At 40.8% G+C, this 22521-nt stretch overlaps 1 protein-coding gene across 2 annotated transcripts; it reads left to right on the top strand.

Moving 5' to 3' along the window:
* The first annotated feature begins 502 nt into the window (after positions 1 to 502).
* IFNAR1 (interferon alpha and beta receptor subunit 1) lies at positions 503 to 20907 on the top strand. Of its 2 annotated transcripts, none has more exons than XM_079972048.1 (11): positions 503 to 740; positions 6673 to 6796; positions 7462 to 7655; positions 9014 to 9168; positions 10653 to 10791; positions 11177 to 11294; positions 11956 to 12155; positions 12713 to 12873; positions 13456 to 13600; positions 14348 to 14499; positions 16808 to 20907. In XM_079972048.1, exons 1-11 carry the CDS (start codon positions 518 to 520, stop codon positions 17036 to 17038), a joined length of 1842 nt encoding a protein of 613 aa, XP_079828174.1. In that variant the 5' UTR covers positions 503 to 517; the 3' UTR covers positions 17039 to 20907. The 2 variants fall into 2 exon arrangements, with proteins under 2 accessions (XP_079828174.1, XP_079828175.1); XM_079972049.1 differs by lacking the exon at positions 503 to 740 and adding an exon at positions 5232 to 6474.
* The last annotated feature ends 1614 nt before the right edge of the window (positions 20908 to 22521 follow it).

Here is a 22521-nt window from a genome sequence, read left to right on the forward strand (position 1 = left end):
GCTCAAAGTTCCCGCTACCTGGAAAACTTGTGCATTAGTTATGTGGCTGCTATTTTTGTAGCCTCAGTACTTGGTGGCTGGAACAAAGTTTCTTCCTGAAACCAGTATCGGTCACAATGCAATGAGATCTTTTCCAAAAATGCCAACACAGGCTTCCTTTGCCCTTCGACTTCTCGCTCATTAGGGGTGCTTTCGTCTCAAAGGGACCATCACAGTCCAACTGAATGAGGACGTTTGCTTTATACAGTTCTCGTGTTTCTGAAGGATTTTGGGCTAATTGAAGAATTGAACTTCATTTAAATTCGAGCCGCGCTCCCTTTCTGCGAAGGGAATCCCCTCTCTCATACGAAACGCGCCTTTGCTGCGTCCAAGGCAGTTAAACCTAATGATATCCCCGCCCTTCTCCTCCACCTGCGCCCTTCCCAAAGCCCCCAAACCAGCTTCCGTCTAACCCGCAAAAACGAGGAGGGATCTGCTCTGCAAGGTTTTATCTCTACGAGCTCGAAGAGTTTTGCGCATGCTCCGCGCGGAAGCGACGCTGCCGGGGGCTAGCCTCCTTGTTGTTGACCGTGTCGCGATCACGTGGCAGGGGCTGGCGTTGGGGCCAAGCGGCGGCAGCGAGAAACGTTACTCGGCAGTTGGGACGTCTCGCTCGCTCGCTCGCCCCGGGCTCGCCATGAAGGCGGCGCGCGCTCTGCTTGTAGCCGTAGCAACGCTGGGAGCGGCGCCTTTCTGCACAGGTGCGTTTGCAGGGCCTTCCTTTGTCGCCGAGCCGCATTTTCTGGGGACTGAGGACGGGGCAGCGGGACCCCGGTGTGTGTCTCTTCCTCCCTCTCTAGAGGAACTGGGGGTGGGCAGGGGCGTTCACCTGGGCCTCCCGTTGCTCGTGGGCGACCCTCCTCCCCATCTCTGGGACGGGCGAGGGTCGACAGCGAAGCAGAGGGCTTTCGCTTTGGTGCAGCCTCGCGTTGCCGGATAGGAAGACGGGCTTCCAGGAAAGGCGGCGCGAGTTCTCTCGGCTCCGAGCGCTGGCGCGCGCTGATAATGCAGGGCTTCCAGGAATCGGGCTCGCTTTCCGCTTCGCTTGCGCTCGTAGATTTGCCTGCGGTGGCTTTGGGGGGAAGGGCTGTGGCCCGGTGGAAGAAGACTTGCTTGGAATGCAGAAGGTCCGTCCGTCCCCCTCAACTCCGCTCCCGGAATCTCCAGGCAGGGCTGCCCGAAACCTCGGAGAGCTGACCTGCGTGCTGGTTAGTGTAGCAGACAATACCAGATGAACCAATGGCAGCTGCTTGGTGGGATCATACTGGGGGCACGGGTGGGTAAGTTAAGAGGTGTGTTTCATGGAGTAGCTTGCAAAAACGCACAATACAGTGGTACCTCAGGTTACAGACGCTTCAGGTTACAGACTCCACTAACCCAGAAATAGTGCTTCAGGTGAAGAACTTTGCTTCAGGATGAGAACAGAAATCGTGTTCCGGCAGCACGGCTAAAGTGGAGTTTCAGGTTAAGAACAGACCTCCGGAACGAATTAAGTACTTAACCCAAGGTACCACTGTAATAGCAAAATAAAATAGGTGCTGAAAACATGGATAGTTATGGGCATACCCTGCTGTATGTTAAACCGCTGTTTCCCTTTGCTGTCATTATCAGGGTTTTGACCTTTACCACAAGCGCAGGGTGTGAAGGCTTGTAAGCAGTGTTTTTTTTCTTTTAAAAAATGTTTAGGGGTACTCTCGTTTTCCTACTCATATTGAAATACTGCCCCTCAATGAGGCCAAACTGAGATTCACAAAATGTTTAGGGGTATGTGTACCCCTGCACCCCCCCCCCAGAAAAAAGTGCTGCTTGGAAGTAGTAACATGCATGACAGAAACAGCACTCTATATTTAGTCCTAGAACTTTATTCTCATGTGTGTATTTTTGTGAATAGATATTGCACCCTGTTATGATGAGTACATAAGAAAAACCTTGCTGGATCAGACCCCAGGCCTATTTAGCGCAGCATCTTACTTACCACTGTGGCCAACTTGATGTCTATGGGATGCTGTAGTAAAGTTAGTATTATTTAGAAATTATTCTTTGGTCAAGTAAAAGGAGTGAAGCCTTGTGGGAGTTTCATCAGCCACAAGGACCCTGGGAAAGAGGTTGTGTATCTTTAAACTCCAGACTAGCAGGCTCCTTGGCGTGAAAGGTTTATTGGGATGAAGGAAGCCTTGATTTAATGAAAGGGCTGACACCTGGGTCTAAGAGTGTGAATATCTCCCCCCAATGATGTTATCTGTCCTTGAATTGCTTGGGAATGTGTATCTGCAAAGTTTCCACGGAAGGGAGGAAACCCTTTGATTTGAGTTCTGAATTCTAAATCGACCCAGCTGCCAAGGGGTAGATTGATTGACTAGCAAGCCGGTCATTGGTGAATTTAAATATTAATTAAGACTTATGATTGGCTTGAGAGTTACGACGCAAAGTGCGAATTGGGAATAAAGGACCAGGGAATTGTTTGAGAAGTTGCTCTTTGCCATTGCTCACTGCAATCTGCATGGATGCCCGGCTGTCGTCACCTAATAGCCATAGCATCGTTTCGTCTTTTGAAATGGAGATCTTCAAAAGCCTTCAGTCTGCGGATCCTTGAAAAGATTTCAACTATCCTATTTGTGTTAGGCTTGTGAGTATGTTAGTTAGCTATACTATGCAACGTCTTTATTTTTCGTCTGTGTCTTTTCAAAAGAAGTGCCTGCTGTTTTAGCATGTTCTTTATGTTATTTTAAAATAAACTTTTCAGAAAAGAGAAACTGGTTTTTAGTTTTGTGTGCCTTCCCGGGGGAATAGCTAAGTCCTAGCCTTACGCTTGGTTACGCTCTACCGTAGAATTTCTGTCTGCAAGGTTGTGGAAACAACTTGTGGAGTGGGGGATAGCCTGGATAACGGGTCACAGTCTTCTCCCTGGGTTGTGATTCTGGGTCCCCTGGAACAGAGGGAGTGGTGGCAGCCCTACCGGGTCGTTTTGTTCTGTTTTGCAAAAAGTAATGTACCTGCCAACCCTGCCCTAGGAAGCCTGGTCTGGCCGGAGAGCAGAGACAGGCAAGGGAGGGGCAAGCGGTTGGGGGATAACATTACGACGTGGTGGCAGCGGTGGGATACTGCTGCCCCCTACGTTACGACATGGTGACAGCGGTGGGATACTGCTGACACCCTGACGTTACTACAGATGCTTACAGGCAGAACACCTCCCTCATTGGTGTTCTCCTGTGACTAGTGTGCTGCCTCTGAGCTTGGAAGCTGTATGGACCCATAATGTAAAACATGCAGAACTTTGAATCCTGCTTTTCAAAACGTGTGTAATATCTTGTTCTGTAGATACTTTTGTTTCTATACTATAGCACTTGTGTACCTGCCCCTCCCTAAATATCTGTGGTACTACTTCTCCCCTTCAGTGCTCTTCTCAAAACCCACACAACCTTTGCTATATTCACTTAATCCTAATTCCAAAGCAGCCCAAATTTTAAGTGTGTTGGAACTGCATTTGACTGCATTAATCTTCTCTACCCTCAACCCTCCTGGTGTTGTTTTCCCTTATTGTCTGGTTTAAATTGAAAGCTCCTTGGAACAGGGAGATGCCTGTTTTTCCTTACAACACTTTGTAAGGTGCCATGTATGCTGATGGCACTATATAATGACCAGAAAACATGTTAGGACAGGACTGAGCTTTCTTGGATCAAGGAGCCCTCTGCATGTCTTGGACTACAACTCCCACTGTCCCTAACCATTGACCATGTTGGCTGGAGTGGATTGGAATTGTAGCCCAAAACATCTAGTTGACGAAGGCCATTCTATGCATTGGCATGGCCAACTGTAGAATTGTACAATAATGTCCTCATCTGTGGTATCCTGTAAGGGAAGCTTGACAATTAGGAGCAATACAGCTTTTAAACAGTACTTTGGGTTGCTACCTTAAATACAGTAAAATAATGTCAGTCTGTTTCTTATAACAATAATGAATGGATGCCAATTGAAAATGCAATAAGGAAACTTGGCAGTTTCAGTACTTTGGGCATTGTTTACTAATTGCAAGTTAAATAAAAATGCTAGATTAGATCACTCTAATTTCCCAGTGCAAATTATCCTATTAAGATGGCCCTAATTGGGATTGGAAATGTTTCCAGGAAGTTCACATCACAGCTGTAGGTCTTCAGGTTGACACTGTGAAGAAGCAAACTGATGCAAAAGGGGTAAACCACAGATACTGTGTCTTCCAGCCAAAGTATTCAACCAGTGCATGATCAGTATTTGTCTGAGGGAGGCTGCACAGTGTTCCCAGAAGGAACAAGGATTGCCCTGCCTGTTCCTGCTTGTGTCTTAGCACATTTAGACGGGAGGGCTAAAGAGGATTCAGTTTCAATGAATTGGAGAGAGGGTACAGATGTATTTCAGGGTATGGTGTGGATGTAGTAGTAAATTGCAGAGATGATTTGCAGTAGCTGCTGGCCGGAAGCAGGAAACAGTTTTAGAATGTTATGGGGAAAGGATTGGAATATAACAATAGAAAAGCATTGTGTCTCTGGGATAAATTCCTGTATAGAGCAACCTCAACCATGTTCAGAGAAACATCCTTCCAAATGGTTCAAAAATTGTATTTAACATTTTTGAGACTGTCATGTATATCTAAAACCTCCTCATCAATCTGTCGGAGACCATGTGGCAAAGTGGAGTTGTTCACCCATATGTGGGAAGACTGGGAGATCTCAGAGATAAATGGAACACCATTACAAAAGACACCAGAACTTGCTTTTTGAAATGTGTTCACTGGAAAAAAATCAAGATGTTGTGAGAAACAGGTCAGGTTTTTATTAGTGGCAGCAAGAACTCAGATTGCTAAATACTGGAAAGATTTACAAGGACTTCCCTTATTGAAGTGGCACAAAAAAGTCTGGGGAAATACCTCTTATGTAAAAGCTGACACAGCAGTTATGGATCACAAGAGGTCATAGGAAGAAAAGTTCTTTTTCAATGTATTGATTTAACTTTATAACAGCAGAATCACACAGCTATTAAAGGTGCAGAAGCCCTGTCCCCTTTTACATCTAGGTATTCTACTTCTAGCAAGAGTTGTAAAACTAGATGGCATTGGTCCCCTTTTAGGCCTATTCTTTGATTTTTTTCTTTTAAATACATGGATATTGGGTGTGTGTTTTTTTAAAAAATGTGGACTTCATAAATAAGTGAAGTCCAATGTTTCATTAGATCCTTTGTGTATTTCCCCTTTAATTGCATTAAAAAGCTAATTCACTCAAAGTCTTATTTTCTTCTCTGGAATTAGGGGTGAGCAATAAGGTGGTCAAGTTTGCTGATGATATCCAATGATTTAGGATGGTTAAAACAAAAAGGTGTATAGCAAAGAGCTCCAAAAAGATCTCTCCAGTTTGGATGAATGGGAATTAAAATGACAAATGCAGTTCAGTGCAAGTAAGTAAAAAGTGATGTATATTAGGACCAAAAAAAATCCAGCTTCACAGAAATACTGATGAGACCTGGCCAGTGACTGACCAGGAAATGGATGTTGTAGGTTGTGGTGGATAATGTGATAGAAATGCTGGCTCAATGTACAGCTGCTGTGAAAAAGGTGAGCTTCATGTTAGAGATCATTAGGAAAGAGTCAGAAAACAAATACTGTAAATAACATATTTTCTTCATACAAATCTCTTGGAATAAGGTATGCCAGAATTGTGGAATTTTGTGTGCTCTGTGGACAAATACCGTATTTTTTGCTCTATAAGACTCACTTTTCCCCTCCTAAAATGTAAGGGGAAATGTGTGTGCGTCTTATGGAGTGTATGCAGGCTGCGCAGCTATTCCAGAAGCCAGAACAGCAAGAGGGATCGCTGTGCAGCGATCCCTCTTGTTGTTCTGGCTTCTGAGATTCAGAATATTTTTTTTCTTGTTTTCCTCCTCCAAAAACTAGGTGCGTCTTATGGTCTGGTGCGTCTTATAGGGCGAAAAATACGGCAATTATCTGGTCCTAGCTGTGCAGGCCAAAGTGAACAGATGTGTGGGACCTCCCACCTGCAAATCACTTGATTTCCCAATGATGGCAGATGATTGGGTGCTTTGAAGTCTAGTAGCTGGGACCTCAAAGCACCACAAAGGGCCTGCAGATATCCTGCATAATGCTTTAAAGTGCCTGAGGCTTTAGTAGAGCTAAAGTCTGCTTTCTGTAGGCATCAGCTTCAAGACCTAGTTTCCCAAGCTGTACATGTAATAATAATAGGCTTCAAATTGCACAATACTGCTGAAAAAGCAAGTGCACATTTGCATGGGTGTGCTTTAAACTGTTCTGATGACTTTTGCTGGAGCAAACATTAAAAACTGACTACTTCCTCAGAAGACTTGAATAGAAAGTACCTTGTCCAGAAAACATAAGAATCAGAAATGTTGTCAATATTATGCCACCTCAACACAGGGTTACTCTGAAAAAAGGTAAGGAAATCTCCATATTTCACTTCCTTTAGGTTGCAGATGTATATGATCTGCTTACTTGCATTTCATGTCTGTTTCCTGTTGCTTTCTTACTAAGTTCTTCAGTAAAGTGCAGAAGGTGGTTAATGGCACACTGCATGCAGTTGTGTCTGTTATAGCCTTGACATAATTCTTTTCATTTTTCAAAAATATCCATAGGGTTCACATGTTTGGAACCACCTCAGAACGTTACAGTTTTCATTGTTGATACGAACATCACTCTGAAATGGCTCTGGAATAATTCATGTGGCCTCAATGGGACCTTTTCAGTTCAGTACCAAAGGTAAGTTCTCAGTTGTGCTGTGACTCACATCAAAGACTTATAACAGAGACTTTTCTTCAGTATGTGAGTTCCGTCCTAGTCCATGAGTTGCTGTATCTGCCAAAGAAAATGTTTACAAGACACCAGATAGACAGAACAGCCAGTTGTGCCTGTTGGAGGGGTAAAACTGCAAATGCTATGATGTAGCATATATTTTGGACCTATCCCAAAATTAGAAAATTCTAGAAAGACATAGCAATAGAAATTGAAGCAATAACTGGCTTTACTTTACCCACAGATCCTCTAATTTTGCTATTTGGATATGTTAAAGAAATTGTACTAATAGAAGACATGGGATTAATGCAACATCTCTTAACTACTGCCAAAATTATTGTTTGTTAAAATTGGCAGGGGCAGGGGACGGACGGAATGAGAATACCATCCATGAACGAGTGGACAACTAAAATCAGGGGCATATATTTATGGCTCGGCCTATGTATATGTTGAGAACTACACAGCAAAAAGACTGATACTGATGAATTGGAAAAATAAAAATGCGGCTCCCTTTTTTTTTTTTGCATTCCGGGTGCTGTGGATCAAAATTGAAATGAATTTTACACAAAGATACTGTAAGGAATGCTTACTGATCCATAATGTCTGAGGAGTGCTTTACTTTTTTCTTTCAGTGAATCAGACAGTGAAGAGAGCAATGCTGAAAGCTGGTCACTTATTCCCAAGTGTCAGGCTGTAAGAATCACAGAATGTGACCTTTCATCAGCTATAACAGACTATTTTCAGCTTTATAATGTGAGCGTAAGAGCAGACACAGGAGAAGAACACTCTTCCTGGGCTTATTTAGTATTTTCTCCTTATACAGAAGGTATGAATGTGTGCCTGGTTTATTCAAGTTACGCTTTATGCAGTTATTAAATATGGGACAGGTAACCAGTTGCAAATGCCTAGTTGTTTCATTATCTGACTTCCAGATACCAAACTGTTCCTCTCTGAGGCTTACTCCCTAGTAAGTGTGTTTAGGATCACAGCCTCCATCCACTGAAGGTGGCAAACAGTGGCTGCTCAGAATTATGGGTTGTTTTTTAAAGTGAAGGAATATCTTCTCATAGAGGAGAGTGGCACACAATTGAGTTCTGTTTTAAAGTCCAGGGTGGGGTGGGGGAACTCATTGCTGCCCAAAAGGTTGAGAAACACTGGTGTGAAATGTTATTTTTCACTGTGAACAATAATGAGTAAATTCCAACTTCACAGTATTGGTTGCTTCATAGTTCATTGAATAGAGTATTAGTTTCAAATTTCGGCTGTGGTGTTAGCATTCCAAGCAGTGCTGGGTGGCTTTGACTAGCCACCCTTTTAATTCTCTACAATGCCCCAGAGTGGTGCTAGGTCAAGTGTATTGTGGGAAATTAAAAAGCTAGTTGCAGCCACCACCTGACGCTGCTCAGTCTTGGGGCCCTGACAGCCACCCAAGAACGCTAGACGCTGATGCTAATCCTGCTTCCACTCTCCTTTCCTGTCTGTTGTGGTGGAGGAGTGGGATTAGAATCACGCCAGCTGCACGAGGTAGGAGGGAAGGTGAGCAAGGAGTTTATTGTTTCTTTGCCTCCATAGCGCCAAACTAGAGGTGACATATGCTATGTAATATGCACTCGTGTAATTGTTGGGTGAGCTGGAGTGCATCCGTGGCACACAGGGAGGGTACTTACTCTTTGACCCTGCTATGGTCCCTGTTAGAATGAGACACAGCTACCTCACACCTGCTGTTCACAATGGAATAAAAATTCTCATGGTGTATAACCTGCAAGGAGGGGCCTAGTTTCAACTGGGACTGGCAGGGGCAAAAGTTAAAGCCCCTCTCTCTTCCTGCCACTGTCACGGTCTAGTTTTTCTATTCCCCCTGCACTAGCTATTTATTTTTTAGGTAAAACAGCTATGCAAGAGTGAACTTTGTGGCAAACATCACTTAGGGAAGTTTTTAATATTTAATGCAGTGTTGTTTCTAACACTCGATTGGGAGCCACCCAGAGTGGCTGGGGAAACTCAGCCAGATAGGGGCAGGGTATAAATAATAAATTATTATTATTACTCTTATGGCTGCTATTATTGTGGTTGGGAGCAGACTCACCATAATCAGAATGTATGCTGCTTCATCAAAAGCACTATGAATATGAATCGTACAAAGTTTTAAGTGTACTTAAGTTATGTTGTTATCTTGGTCTGCAGCCCAAGTCGGTCCCCCAAGAGTTCAGTTAGAATCAATATATGGAGGAGATGTGAAAATCATCATTTTCAGTCCTGAAGCAAACCAGCAAAGAAAAATGTGGGACCTGTCTCTAAGCTACAAGCTAACTATCTGGAAAAACTCATCCTATCCTCAGGTGCTAAATTTCTCTACACTTAAGATTTGCTTTGTTTGCAGAAATATTCCTTCCCATTTAAATCATGTGTTACATGTATTCACTTCCAGAGCAAAAAATGCTAAATATCTAAAACTGCACTCCTATGACCATTTATTTAGAAATCCCATGGAACTCCATAGTGCTTTCGCTAGCCTGCAAAATCACATGGTAGTGGTTCAGTTTGTGTTGAGAGCTCTTTGCCAGTATCTCAGCTTACTTGTGTAACCTGAATGCATGAGATGCTTAGTTGCTTGCTTTCAGCTTTAGAGGTGCCAGGAAGGAATTAAACCTTATATCAAAATGCATGAACAGGATTCCATAGTATAAATAATACTAGAAATAATAAATGCAGCATTTTATGTGCATATCCTATTGCATGTTATGTTTAAACCAATATTATTATTACTCTTTATTAAATTTATATACCACAGGGCAGTTTACAGTATAAAAACACACAACATAATAACAAATGAAACAATAACACCCCCCAACACACACTCACTTTAAAAGGCTATACTGTAGATTGTTTAATTAGCCAAAGGCCTGGGGAAAATGTTTTTTTTTTTTCTGGTGCCTCAAGATATGTAATGAAGGCGCCAGGCAAGCCTCCCTGAGGAAAGCATTCCACAGACCGGGAGCCACTGCAGGGTATTGCCACACAGGGTTTGTGTCAGTTCATATGGAAAGAAGTGGTCCTTGAGGTATTGTGATCCTGAACTGTTTAAGGCTTTATAGGTCAAAACCAGAACTTCAAATTGGACCAAGAAGCTAATTGACAGTCTGCAGTTGGGCAGTCTGCAGTTGTTGTATGCTCAGACCATTTGGCCCTGATGAGCCTTTGTTGTACAGATTATCTTCCTGATAGTAAGATTTTTTAAAATACAATATAGTGATGGATTTCATTGCAGAAACAGAAAAACTGAAAAAGAAGCTCTGTCTTACGCACAATGGTGCCATTTTTATGTTGTGGATAAAATTTGACCTAAGCAGATACTCACTTTGCTGAGTATAGTAAAACAGAGGTGGCAGACCAACATGTTTTAAGCTGGATCTCTTTGCATCCCAAGTCCTTTAACTGGCATTGAATGATTGAGCATGTTTTTAAAATGTTCAAATAATAATAATATTATAATAATTTATTCCCTGCCCTTCTGGCTGGGTTTCCCCAGCCACTCTGGGCGGCTTCCAACAAAATATTAAGATACCATAGTCTATTACACATTAAAAGCTTCCCTAAACAGAGCTGCCTTCAGATACATAATAAAATACAATCTGTTCATTCAAGCTATAGATGTCATACTGTATATCTGTCTTTCTGAAATAATGATACCAATATTAGTATTGTTGACCCAATAAAAGATTACTTTATCTTACCTTTTTTTTCCTGGATTCACATAAAAATAACTGCCCATGGAAGTAATCAACAATTGTAATATGTTACATGCAACTGTCTGTTTCTGCAGGAAAAAATCCAGGATATTTTTCCAGGACAAAGCATTCAAGACCTTGAGCCAGAGACTGCTTACTGCATGAAGGTTAAAGTACATATGGTTGATCACAATGCTTTCAATAGTCCAGACACCTGTATACAGACACCAAAAGGTAATTATTTTCTATTGATTTTAACAATTCAAATTTGTTCTAGTGTGCTGGGCGGGGGTGGGTGGGGAATAAATCTCCTTGAAGTGGGTATTCTGTGGCTAGAATCAAGCAGGGTGCTTCTTGTGCTTCCACAAGCACCTTATCCCTGCTTTTTGTTTGTAAAGAACATGTCTTGCATAATATTAGTGGCATTTATTTGTATAATATGGTATATGTATATTCCCTGGGCATGGTTTGGTGAGCAACTCCTGAGTTTCAGAAGCTTCGTGACCTTTTGGTCCTGGCCTCTTTATAGGATTGGAGTTCCAAACTATTGACGTGTAACATGGTTCATGAACCTAACTGGATGGATTGTTTGTAATTTTTTCTTTCCTCCTTTTTATAGCTTGGGCTGGTCTGCCTCGTCCTGAAAAGCTCCAGGTTCACGCACTGAATACAAACTTCGTTTTGCATTGGGATAATATGTATGATGGAAATGTGAGCTTCATTGTACAGTTTCTCAAGTAAGAATCCTTGCCATGCCTGTCTTCAGTCTTAGCTTTCTACATTCCATCTAATTTATGATTAAAAAGCAAGCCTGATAGGTAACTTAAGGAAGTTGTGAAGCTTTGAGCAGGAGCACTTGAGAAAATGAGCAATCTGACTGGACCAGTTTGCAAACCATTATCTGATGTGTGAGGAGTTTAATCCTGCTTGGATGGTATCTCCCCCCATCCCCAAGGGCCATTTTTCACAGGTATGTGGGCCAACCTACCTGCCAAGCACATGATGTCAGTATGATACTAGAGGATAAGCAGGTGGGCTCCACCACAGGGGACCAATGGGCCAAAAAGGTTCCCCACTATGGGCTATATTTCTGAGGGCGTATCCTTCCATTGCATGGGCTGGAACACTGCAAACCAAAGGATTCAAGCAGGTCATTGATCGGGTGAAGTATGTGGTGGTTATTTGCTGTCCCTTCTATGAAAAGACAACATATTCAATGACAATTAAATTGTCGATTGTATCAGATCAATTTGACTGCCAAGTCTGATTAACCCTGCAATCCCATGCAGCTCACATGAGGCTCAGTGGAGTTAACATTCAAGTAAACATCAACAGTTAGGAACTGTCTGCTGATACATGTATTGTACTTATTTAATCAACCTTCTGTTGTTCTAATAGTGGTTTTGAAGCACAGACGTCTCATGATATCTCAAAAAACTGGCGTAATGTATCTGGATGTGAACACATTACAACCAAATACTGCGATTTATCACGTTCCGTCAACTTCATTGGAATTTACTATCTCCAAGTACAGGCTGTGAATAGGCATAATAAATCACCTTGGTCTAAAATGCTAAAATTTGAGCCTATAGAAGACAGTAAGTGTTACCTTCTTCTGATATGCGTTATCATTTATAGGTGTTGCTTTTTTGTGTATGTATTTGTTAATTTTTGCAATCTCGTACAGCAGCCTATACATCATCACATTGTTTCATTTTCTTCTTGTGTGGTTAGAAAAAATTAAGACCTTCACAACTTATAGCTCACAACAGTTTGAAAGTTCAGCAAGCTCTACTCCTGTGCAACCTCTTTTGTACCACAATGGCACCAGTGCCATTGAAATGAACTGGAGTTACCTATCACTAGTTCCTGGTGGCTGCTTGCTAAAACTCCCAGATGTCGTCAAAAATATATGCTTAGATTTAGAACTTGCCCCCAGAACCAATAGCAACAACAACAACAACAACAACAACAGTGTGTATATATGTTGCAACTTAACATACCACAGTATCACAATTTCCATCAGTTAATTCATTTTACATTCTACTGAAGCAGAGATTTTGCCTTGTGCTTGAGCTTTAGTGACAACATTATATTGCAACATGTTTTGTTGAATTCAAATGTGTTAACACATTGTATAACATTTGTTTTTAAGCTAAACTGGGCCCACCAAGTGTCAAGATTAATGCCAGTGAAAATTCACTTAACATTTTCATTACTGCTCCGGGAGAATCTGAAAAAAATCTGATGAGTAAACACTATAAGAAGTTGATTTACCATGGTTGGTACTGGGCAGACTCTTCACCACAAGACAAGGTAATGTATTTTGTTTTTTAAAAAATAAAATAAAACATAGATAAAAGTATGTATTTAAAAATTGACTCATAATGTAGCCCTCCTGTTCTTTCTCTAGGCCATCTATAACCCCTTCAGGTTTATGCTGAATATGGTTTCTCTGGCTAGCTAATTCAATGTCAAATGTGCCTGTATGTAGTGAAGTGCTTCAGCATCATACGAAATACTAGACACACACTGTCCCAAATGCGCTGAGGGGTGCCCATCTGACACAGATAGCTAATCTCTGGCTAATCCTACAGGTGTTTGAGGTTGAAAGAATGCATAGCTCAGCAACATACAACAACCAGGCCTGCTGCAACTGGTTGGAGTAGTCATAGGCACTAAGGTTCTAAGGATCAGTTCCCCACGGGCACCTGTCAGTTGTTGCCAAACCCGGGGCTGCATGTTTTCTTGACCCTCAGTACAGTATACCTGGAATTTGCAGAGCCTATAGTACAGCCATTACAACTTGCACCCAAAGTCAGAATGTCAGTCTTCAAGCTTTGTTTTCAATAAGTGCTTGCTCTGGTTTACATTGTTATGTATTTTGTTGTTGTACAGAAGAAACTGGAAAATAAATCTTCACAATTTATAATCCCAGGCTTGAGCTCTTCTACTGTATACTGCCTAAAAGTACAAGCATTTGCACCAGCATATAATAAAAGTAGCGAGCTTAGCAGTGAGACATGCACTGAAACTGCCAAAGGTATGAAATACTTATTTTTAGTGTTTGGCTTTTTAAAAAATGATACATTGCTTTGTATTTTTTTAAAAAATATAAAGTGATGTGTTTTTCTGAAATTCTATGTTGTACAACAAAACAACAATTCCGTATAAAACCATAAAACAGGAGTATGTATACAATCCAATCTCTTGGTTGTATATGCAGACAACATCACCAATTTTTAACATTTGGTTTAGAATATATTAACCTTGGCTCATATTTGATTATTAGTGGTATTATTACCACTAGTGGTAAGATTTATACCCTGCCCTTATTACATTATCAATACAAATTATGTATATAACTTTATATGAAAAATAGAACACAAATTTGTAAGCTTAGTTCAAGTAACTGAACAGAAGTTAATTGTAAACTAAGATTGGCACATTGGGATAATTATGAAAAATACCCCAAAACCATGCACTTTTTATTTAACATGGAATGTTTACAAAGAAAGGTTGACAAAGAAAGGTATCTTATATGTAAATTTGACAATTATTAGCATGCACTTTTACTGGAACCGATTTAATTTTTGAGGTTTTGTATAGGGAAGAGTGAGCAAGTGCGCTATATCTCCATCTCTCCCCCCTTCACAAAATCTTTTCTTGCCACAACAACTTTCCAAGTGCCATAAGTTTAAGTTGCTGGCTTTAAAAATAAGCTTAAGAAAGTGGTTATTGCAGAAGTTTTTTCAATATATAACTCATTTTAATTCCTTTTTCTTTGCAGGAAAATCTTTATATCCAATCATTTTTAAAGTCTTTGGAATTACTCTTGGTGTTATTGTTTCAATAATGGTCTTAATTGGTGTTATATATTATATACGCAAGCAGATCAAATATGCATTCTTTCCATCATGCCACCCTCCACTGATCATAGAGGTATGTATATATGGCTTTTATTACTTTGCTATTTGCAGTAGTAAAATTATAGGACAAGTATTCTAGAAATCACATCATGGGTGCTTATTATGTATGCAGTGCTTACAATAAGCATACATTTGCCATTTACACAGAGAGAAAGAGAATGTGTGCGCAAACTGAGATATTCCCAGTGTTCTTAACAGATAGGTTGTTGCAGGCTCAAAAATGGCATGCCTGTACCTGGAGTTCCTCTTCATGCAAGGATCTCTGGACTGGGGTGTATATATTGCATTACCCTTGAATATATTGTGTAGTGAATCTGCCTGACATATTACTTGGGACATCCTATAGATCTAATAGTGGGTATAGAAATGGCATTTTTATTATATCTTGCTGTGTATAACATCCAATAGCAGCTGGCATGGCTGTGCTGTTTTCTCATCTCCCGAATGTGAAAGTTGACTTGCCCTTACTGAGACAGGGAGGAGCAAGGCAGCAGGAATGTGGTGCAGGCACAGTGCAGACACAGCAGCAGAAGCATCAGATTGGTTCCACTGCAGCACCAGCCCAGGGATCCTGCTGCCTTGCTCTTCTCCCTCTATTGACTACAGTGGGTCTACTCTATGAATAACATCGGAGATCACACAATGCATTCAATAATGTATTTACAGCATGAGTTCAGAACTTCCGGCCCATGGGTGTTTTCATTATTTAAATGTACATGTCGACCTTCCTTCTAAAGTAGCCTGGAGCCATAAACACACAATGATAAAACACTCCAGACAGATCATAGGGGAAAACTTTTCACATAGTTGTCTCTGAAAAACTTGCTTCTCATCTACAGTTCTGAGTAGTGATGCTGAGCCTGAGGACTTTGCTGTTATGTAGTGGACCTCTTTCTTGTATAGGAATAAACATCAAATAGACCCATTATTCTTGACAAATAGGATTTTTTTGGGGAAATACTTTAGACATTTTGTTAATGCACTTGTCCATCCTGTATAACACCCCCTACTCTGGATTTAGACTCCTTACATTATTTTAGTTTTTCCTCTTGTTTAATGTATAATAACAATAGTTAATAATAAATAATAATAATTGGCCTAATAACTGGCATAGGTGCCAGTTTTGCCTGCAAGGTCACTCCCCCCCCCCCCAAGGGGCAGGTGGAAATGTGGCTGTCAGTGCATAATCATAGAATCTTAGAGTTAGAAGGGATCCAAGGGTCATCTAGTCCAACCCCTGCAATGCAGGAATCTCAGCTAAAGCATCCATGACAGATGGCCATCCAACCTCTGCTTAAAACCTTCCAAGGAAGGAGAGTCCACCTCCTGAGGGAGCCTTAAAGGGTACTTCCAGTTGCACATCAGGGATTGAAAGTAAACTCTCTTGCCAATCAGCAGATAGGCACTGATCTCAAGCTCCTTGGGAACAGATACACCAATCTTTGAAAAGGCTTGCAAAAGAGCCTTGCTCAGCGCAACAGCCTATTACCTGCTGTCACTGTGACTTTGGGTGATGGACAGGTGGGCACCCTGGCTGTTTGTACATCAGAAGGCTTTTCCAAGGAATCAGCACTTGAGTAATAATGCACCTGGCTGTTGCCAATTTAGTCAATGGGCTACAAGCTGAAACCAGATTCATCCTTCACCACATAGCAGTCAGCATGTACAGTCTTGCATTGCAGCCTGAGCACAACTCTTTCCTGTACTAATTCCTTTTGCCTCCTATGTGTCTCTTTACCACTACTTCTCTCTTGTCAAATTCCCCCAAAGTGCCACTTAAAGAAGCAGCTGTTACCAGAAACAGAAGCTGCACAGTTAACTTCCCCATCTCCCACTAGGACATCTAGGAGAGCTTAACTTGTATGCTGATGTTACAAAATTCTGTGTATCGCTTTTCTGCATCTAACTGATTGTCCACATCTCTACTTGTGTCATATCAGTGACTGGAGGGGTATGGGGAAGTGTAAAATGTTGTGACATCAGGGCACAAGTTAGGAGCCATTATGGATGGGGAAGCAGAAGCTAAATATGTGGGTACAAACTTTGGTGTGGGCAGCCATACATTAGACATAATGTGTACCGTGGTTCTAAATCACTTGTTCCTAGATCTCAAACTGTATTCTAGTGACTGGTGTTGCCTGTTTAATGCTTCAGAGCAGGGATTTTATCATCTTTTTCAGTGTTTCATATGCCAACCATACCCCCATCCTTAATAAATATTAATAGTACATTATTATAACCAAACACAATAGCTTTCTATAGCGCCCTGTATGTAGACATCAGTAATTCTCATTACTTTCTGTGTACTTTCCCACCTGCAGAACATTGAAGGAAAAGATTTGCGCAGTTCCTACTTGCTAACTTCAGAAGAGCCAACAGAAAATTGTGTTGTCATAGCTGACAGTAGCATTCTAAATGAAGTTGATCTGACCGACTTTAAAGACCAGAAAGAGTTGGAAGAGATCAGCCAAGACTCGGGAAACTATTCCAATGATGATGGTATCTCTAGGACTAAAGACTCCCATTTAATCCAAGAACAGAAAGCAGAATAACTCTGTAAAATAATGGGTAGAAGCCAATATTATGGGTAGATGGGGGGGTGTGCATAAATAACAACTTGCAATTTATGCATCTTGCTGTTAGCTTCCATATAAGAAAGACTTTGTGCCAAGACATGACCTGACAACTGGTTCTTGCACCATAGATTTTGAGTTTTCTGTATTGCTATTGGCACAAAGGCTTAGGTATGGAGAACACTTGATTTCACTATCAAAATGTTTACTTCATTTTGACGGGAAGCTGGTGCTTAAATGGAAGTTTACAAACATGTAATATATGTCTGTGTGTGAGTGTGTATGTTAAATACAAAAAACATCCTAAGACAATCCTAAAGCTAGACTTTACCACTATGGATGCTGTGTTGGTTGATAAAGCATAAATAACTGTGAGGATTACTGAACATCTATAGGTTACAGCAGAGTAACACAGACTACAGCAGTTTTGAAATGTACTGACAGGATGGCTTTTCACAGGGAAATAATTTTTGCTATAACCAAACGCATGCAAATATTGTTACCATGTTGTTGACTTTAGGTGACTGACAGAGCACAGTCTTAACACAATGCCTTCTCTGTGTTGTATTTCATTGTTTATGTGACCTTATTCAAGATCACATATAGTCTAGCCAGTATTAGTTTATACCAAGTATTCAAAACAGATAAAGGGTTTCAGCCACGTGGATACTTTGGAGAGTAAGTATAAAATGTCTTTCTCTCAATGGTGGTCGCACTTACTATATTGAACAGCCTTCCTTCAGAATTTAGACATTTACCACCCACATTTTTTGTTTGCCGTATATTAAAAACATGCTGCCTGACCATTAGTGCATTTCAGTTTTAATGCAAATAAAGCAAACTCCTTTTGAGAAGGTTTTTTAAAGAAAAAGTCTTACCTACAATTTAGTTGTAATAAAAAGTACAAAAAATCTTAGGAACTAAGCCTTGGAGAATCAAAAAAGTCGAATGGTAATTAGGGGGTCACCAATAAATACTTGATTTGGGGCAAGGAAATCACTAGCCAATTCTCAAAAAGTTAAGACTTTTTTTTAGAATGAGCAGAGACATCCCTAGTTAAATTACTTTCTGGGAACTAGTGTGGTTTTTACTGTGATTTCTTCATTTAGTCCTTGCCAACCAGGGAAACAAACTGCAGCTACTGACCAGGCCTTCAGTATTTCTCAGAATATATTTACTTTCTAATGTGTTTCCTTTTTATAGGATGATGAAAATTAATATATACTTGGGGGGGGGGGAAATGGGAACACAACGTTTGTGAACAAGATGGATTTATTCTGATAACTACTCTCACTAGCAATGTGAGAAATGAAAGCATTTTCACTTGCATAAAGAGTGTGCCCAAATTTAGTTTGTCTGTATAGGTGTCTAGCAAGCTAATGCTATGAGAATGTGTGACTGCAATTATTGCAATCCATTGCTACTGTTATTTCAATTAGTTTGTGCAATTCAGTTTCACAATTCACTATCCTGTTTAGAAGTGTCCAAATGGTAGCATAGCGTTGTTTATTCAGTGTTAACACACCAGTGTACTTAGCCCCATCAGTGAATACCTGTTTTTGCTGAAATGTGAGTTCCTAAGGCACAGTTATCATCTGTGTCATCTGGCTGTTCTTCTGAGTAGATGGCTAGCTGATGTGGGAAGTAGAGAAAATGTTTACAAAGCACAATCTCCATTTACCAGTAGAGTGGGACAAAAGGGGGTCCGCACAATGCTTAGGTGCAGGCCCTCATTTAGCTTTATGTTTGATTTGGGGGGATGTGTGTACAAGCAGCATTGCAAAAGGTCACCTACCCAGCATATTATCACCCAACTGCCTTGGTAAAAAACAAAACAAAAATGCCTTTGTGTAAATAGTTGTTTTTTTAAAGTGAAGTGTGTACGATGATTGTATTGCAATATTAACTGTTGCTGATAGTTAATGGAAACTAAATTAGGTGACCTTGGAAGGTCAGAATGTAAGTGGGTGGGTGGGTGGGTGGGTGGGTGGGTGAGAGAGAGAGAATTTGGCACGCCTCCGCCATCTGTTTTCAGGTAGACGCCTCCTTTCCACATATTATTTGGTTTAATGTGGAGACAGGGGCTTGATATGTTTTCTAGAATGTATGAAGGGCTGAGGAAGCAAGTATATGCTTACATATGTTTATATGTGAAATAACTCAGTGTTCTGACTATGGATGTCAGGTAATTCCAACAGAAACAGGAGTGGAAATTGCCAGTTTGCTTTTTTGTCCCCTGTCCAGAGCAGAAATCAATCCAGCAATCAACGTTCACTGTTGTTGCTGTTTCAGTCCACAGATGATATATACTTTATCACTGTTTTTCCCATTTACATGGCATTTCTTTTACATTGAACTGAATAGTGTGGAATAACATAATAAGATCAGAATTATGTAAAATTGCACCAGAGCAGACAGCAAAACAAGTAACAGCGGAATGAATGAACGAATCTTTATTTGCATCAGCCACCAGCCATAGGAATAAAACAAACAAAATGCAGTATACAGAGGATAAAGGTAAAAAAAAAAAATCATTTATATAAACATTTTTTGGGGATTTGGATCAATAGTCAAATAGTGGATCTTATTCTAATTGCCCTGGCTAAGAACCTTGCAACCTTTGCTGTCACTTGCTCCTCTTGGTCTGCTAAGAGAAAGGAGACTGGCAGTGGTTGGCAGACCTGGAATGGATAATAATAGAGGGGTGATAACCTCACTCCTCAAATCAAGTAACAGCAGAAGCCTAACTTCAGCACTGCATGTGATGAACATGTTCTGAAGGGAGCATCCTGAAATGTTCCTGTCAAAAGTAAGGATGTAAGGAGTCAGCCATTTCCACCCTGTCTTCAGTTCATTGAAATCAATGCTTTTCCCATTCTGCTACATTTCAGCTTTCGCTAAAACCTATCTTCATGTCGCTAACCGCTATGGCCAAAACTAATGTAATTAATTAGGTAATTGATTATGTAATCAATTTCAGTGGAAGGAAAAGGTCAAAAACAATTCAGAAAATAACATAGTTATTTACATAATGTTTGCCGATTAAGAAAAGAACAATAGCAAACATAACTCATACTCACATTTCTGTTACTGACCAACAAACATGCAACTTGCAGCAATTTCTGCTTCCGCTTCTGTTTCTGGTGGAATTCTCAGACAACCCTAGTGTAAAGGGCTCACTTGTGTTCTGGCATGTATGTCAACAGGATCTTATTTCTGTTGTGTTACTAGGGTTGCACTATCGACCAAGAAACTATAATGCCTAAACCAAGTTTCCCATGCTTAATTTAATCCTAAAGATGCTGATATGTAGTGCCTTTTAAAGTTAAAAAGTGTGAAGTCCTTCAATCCTGATTTGTATGGTACTCTAGTCTTTATTTAATCTACTCCATCATAGCAAAACATATTTATTCATACTTCCTCGTATTGAACTCAATGGGACTTGAGTCTGAGAAGGCATTTGTAACACTGTGCTGTATCCCCACCCCCACTCCGTGTCTTTCTTACTTGTTGGGTTTATAGTTATCTCAGGACTTAAAACAGGAAATACATCAGATTTGAAACCAAATTGCTGTAATAACTAAACCCACATGATGCATGACTCATACTCTCACCTATCCATAGATGCTGTTATGACAAGCAACAATCAATGCTATTCCTCTGCACACATAACTGATTATTTTTTGTTTCCATGTATTGCTATTTTGTGGACATTGTATTGCATTTACATGTGGAGTGGGACTCCTCTGCAGTGTCCTTAAGTTCAGTGAGCAATTGTATCCGATTGTGAGGATAAAGAGATCTAAAGATGTACTGTTAAAATGTATAAATATAACATATTAAGACTCTGTGTTTTGTTTTTTTACCCTAGTGGAATTTTTATCCTGTTACATTGTACTCCACTTTTCTATTATGGCACTTAAGAGGCCAACTTTGTAGGAGTTTTATTTATAAGGAAATTTGTGTTGATAAATAAAGAAATAATGCCAGATACAACCGATTCTGCTCTGATCTTTGTTCCAGGCAACCGGGCCATTGTAACTTGATCAACATATGTGACACAATCTCTCATAGTTGAAATTTAAAATCAGCCTGTACCAGGAAATGAGGCTTTTCAGGGGCCAACTGCAGCCCTGCAGGCCTCCCTTTATTTGGTGGTTGGGACCCTCCCCAGACCACCCCACTTCTTCACCAGTCGTCTTTTGCCACCTCCTTGAGTGTGCATACCTGTCTAGAATGTATCCTGGAACGCTGATTATGCTTCTTGTTTGCCTGGATGGAGAATAGAGAGGGATGTGCAAGTATGTTTACACCTGTCCCATCCACTTTTGGTCTTCACCTGGTGCACCACTGGCCTATGCCTCTAGAAGGTTGTCTATAAGAGAATGTAGCATTTGGGCTGAGAGGGGTTCCCCACCCCCTGGTCTATACCTATAGTATGAACACATAATGCAACTTCTCAGGAACTATATACCACAATTCCCAGGCTATAAGTAGAGAATGACATAATCTAAATATTTATGGAGAGAAAAAATCAGTAAAGGATTATGCTTTGATTCTTTTACTATTTTTCAAACAAGCACCACCACAGGCATTCCTGCATCTAGAAAATAATAGGTTGAGGAAAAAGCTACCCTAGAACCATTCTCTAGGCTAGTTTGGAGAAGCAAACACATCCTGCCCTGCTTGTAGTCTAGGGCTTCTCAACAATCCCAGAAAAGCGTTATCACAGGTTTCTACTGTATATGTAGCCTGAAACTGCCAACAGTAAAAGTGATGATCTTGTAGCACAGCAAAACTACGTAGATTTTTAGCTCCTCAGGATGGACAAATGCATTGTAGCAGAATCTGACATTGCACATAGGGTGAGACATAGGAAAAAGTTACACAAAGCATTAGCACATCCATGTCAACATGACCATAACCATTGCCTTGCACTAGGGCAATAACTAAAGCGTCACAGTGGAATACAAATATGAAAAACCTACACCGAGTAGACAAAACTGGGCTGTCTTGTAGAATATGTGTTACAATGACACAAAAAGGGAAAGAGAATGGAAAACCTTGAAACAGAAGCTGGGGCCAGGAGGATGGGTTGAACACCTGAAATGAAAGAGGATGGGGTCACGAGACAGGACTCCTTTCAGTTCCTATCCTCTCAAACCATTTCAATATAATAAAATGATAATTTGCAAGGTCCACCTTCTGCTCACTCCTGAATGTTCTGTGTCCAAGACAAAGGTTCCTCTGCTGGGCTCACCTCTCCAGGCTCACCCCCCTCTGGTAGAGACACCCCCCCCCCATTTTTTATGACAGTCTCTGCAACAGCTGTGGGGTGCTTGAAGATGGCTCTGCCTTGGTTGGCCATCTTCCACATCCAACTCCATACTCTGTTTTAAGTAGAGATGCACAGGTAACTCTGCCAGTCCCCCTTCTACAAATAATGAGGTGGGAGAGCATGT

Source organism: Podarcis cretensis (genome assembly GCF_951804945.1).
Source record: "Podarcis cretensis genome assembly, chromosome: 4".
Lineage (NCBI taxonomy): Eukaryota > Metazoa > Chordata > Lepidosauria > Squamata > Lacertidae > Podarcis > Podarcis cretensis.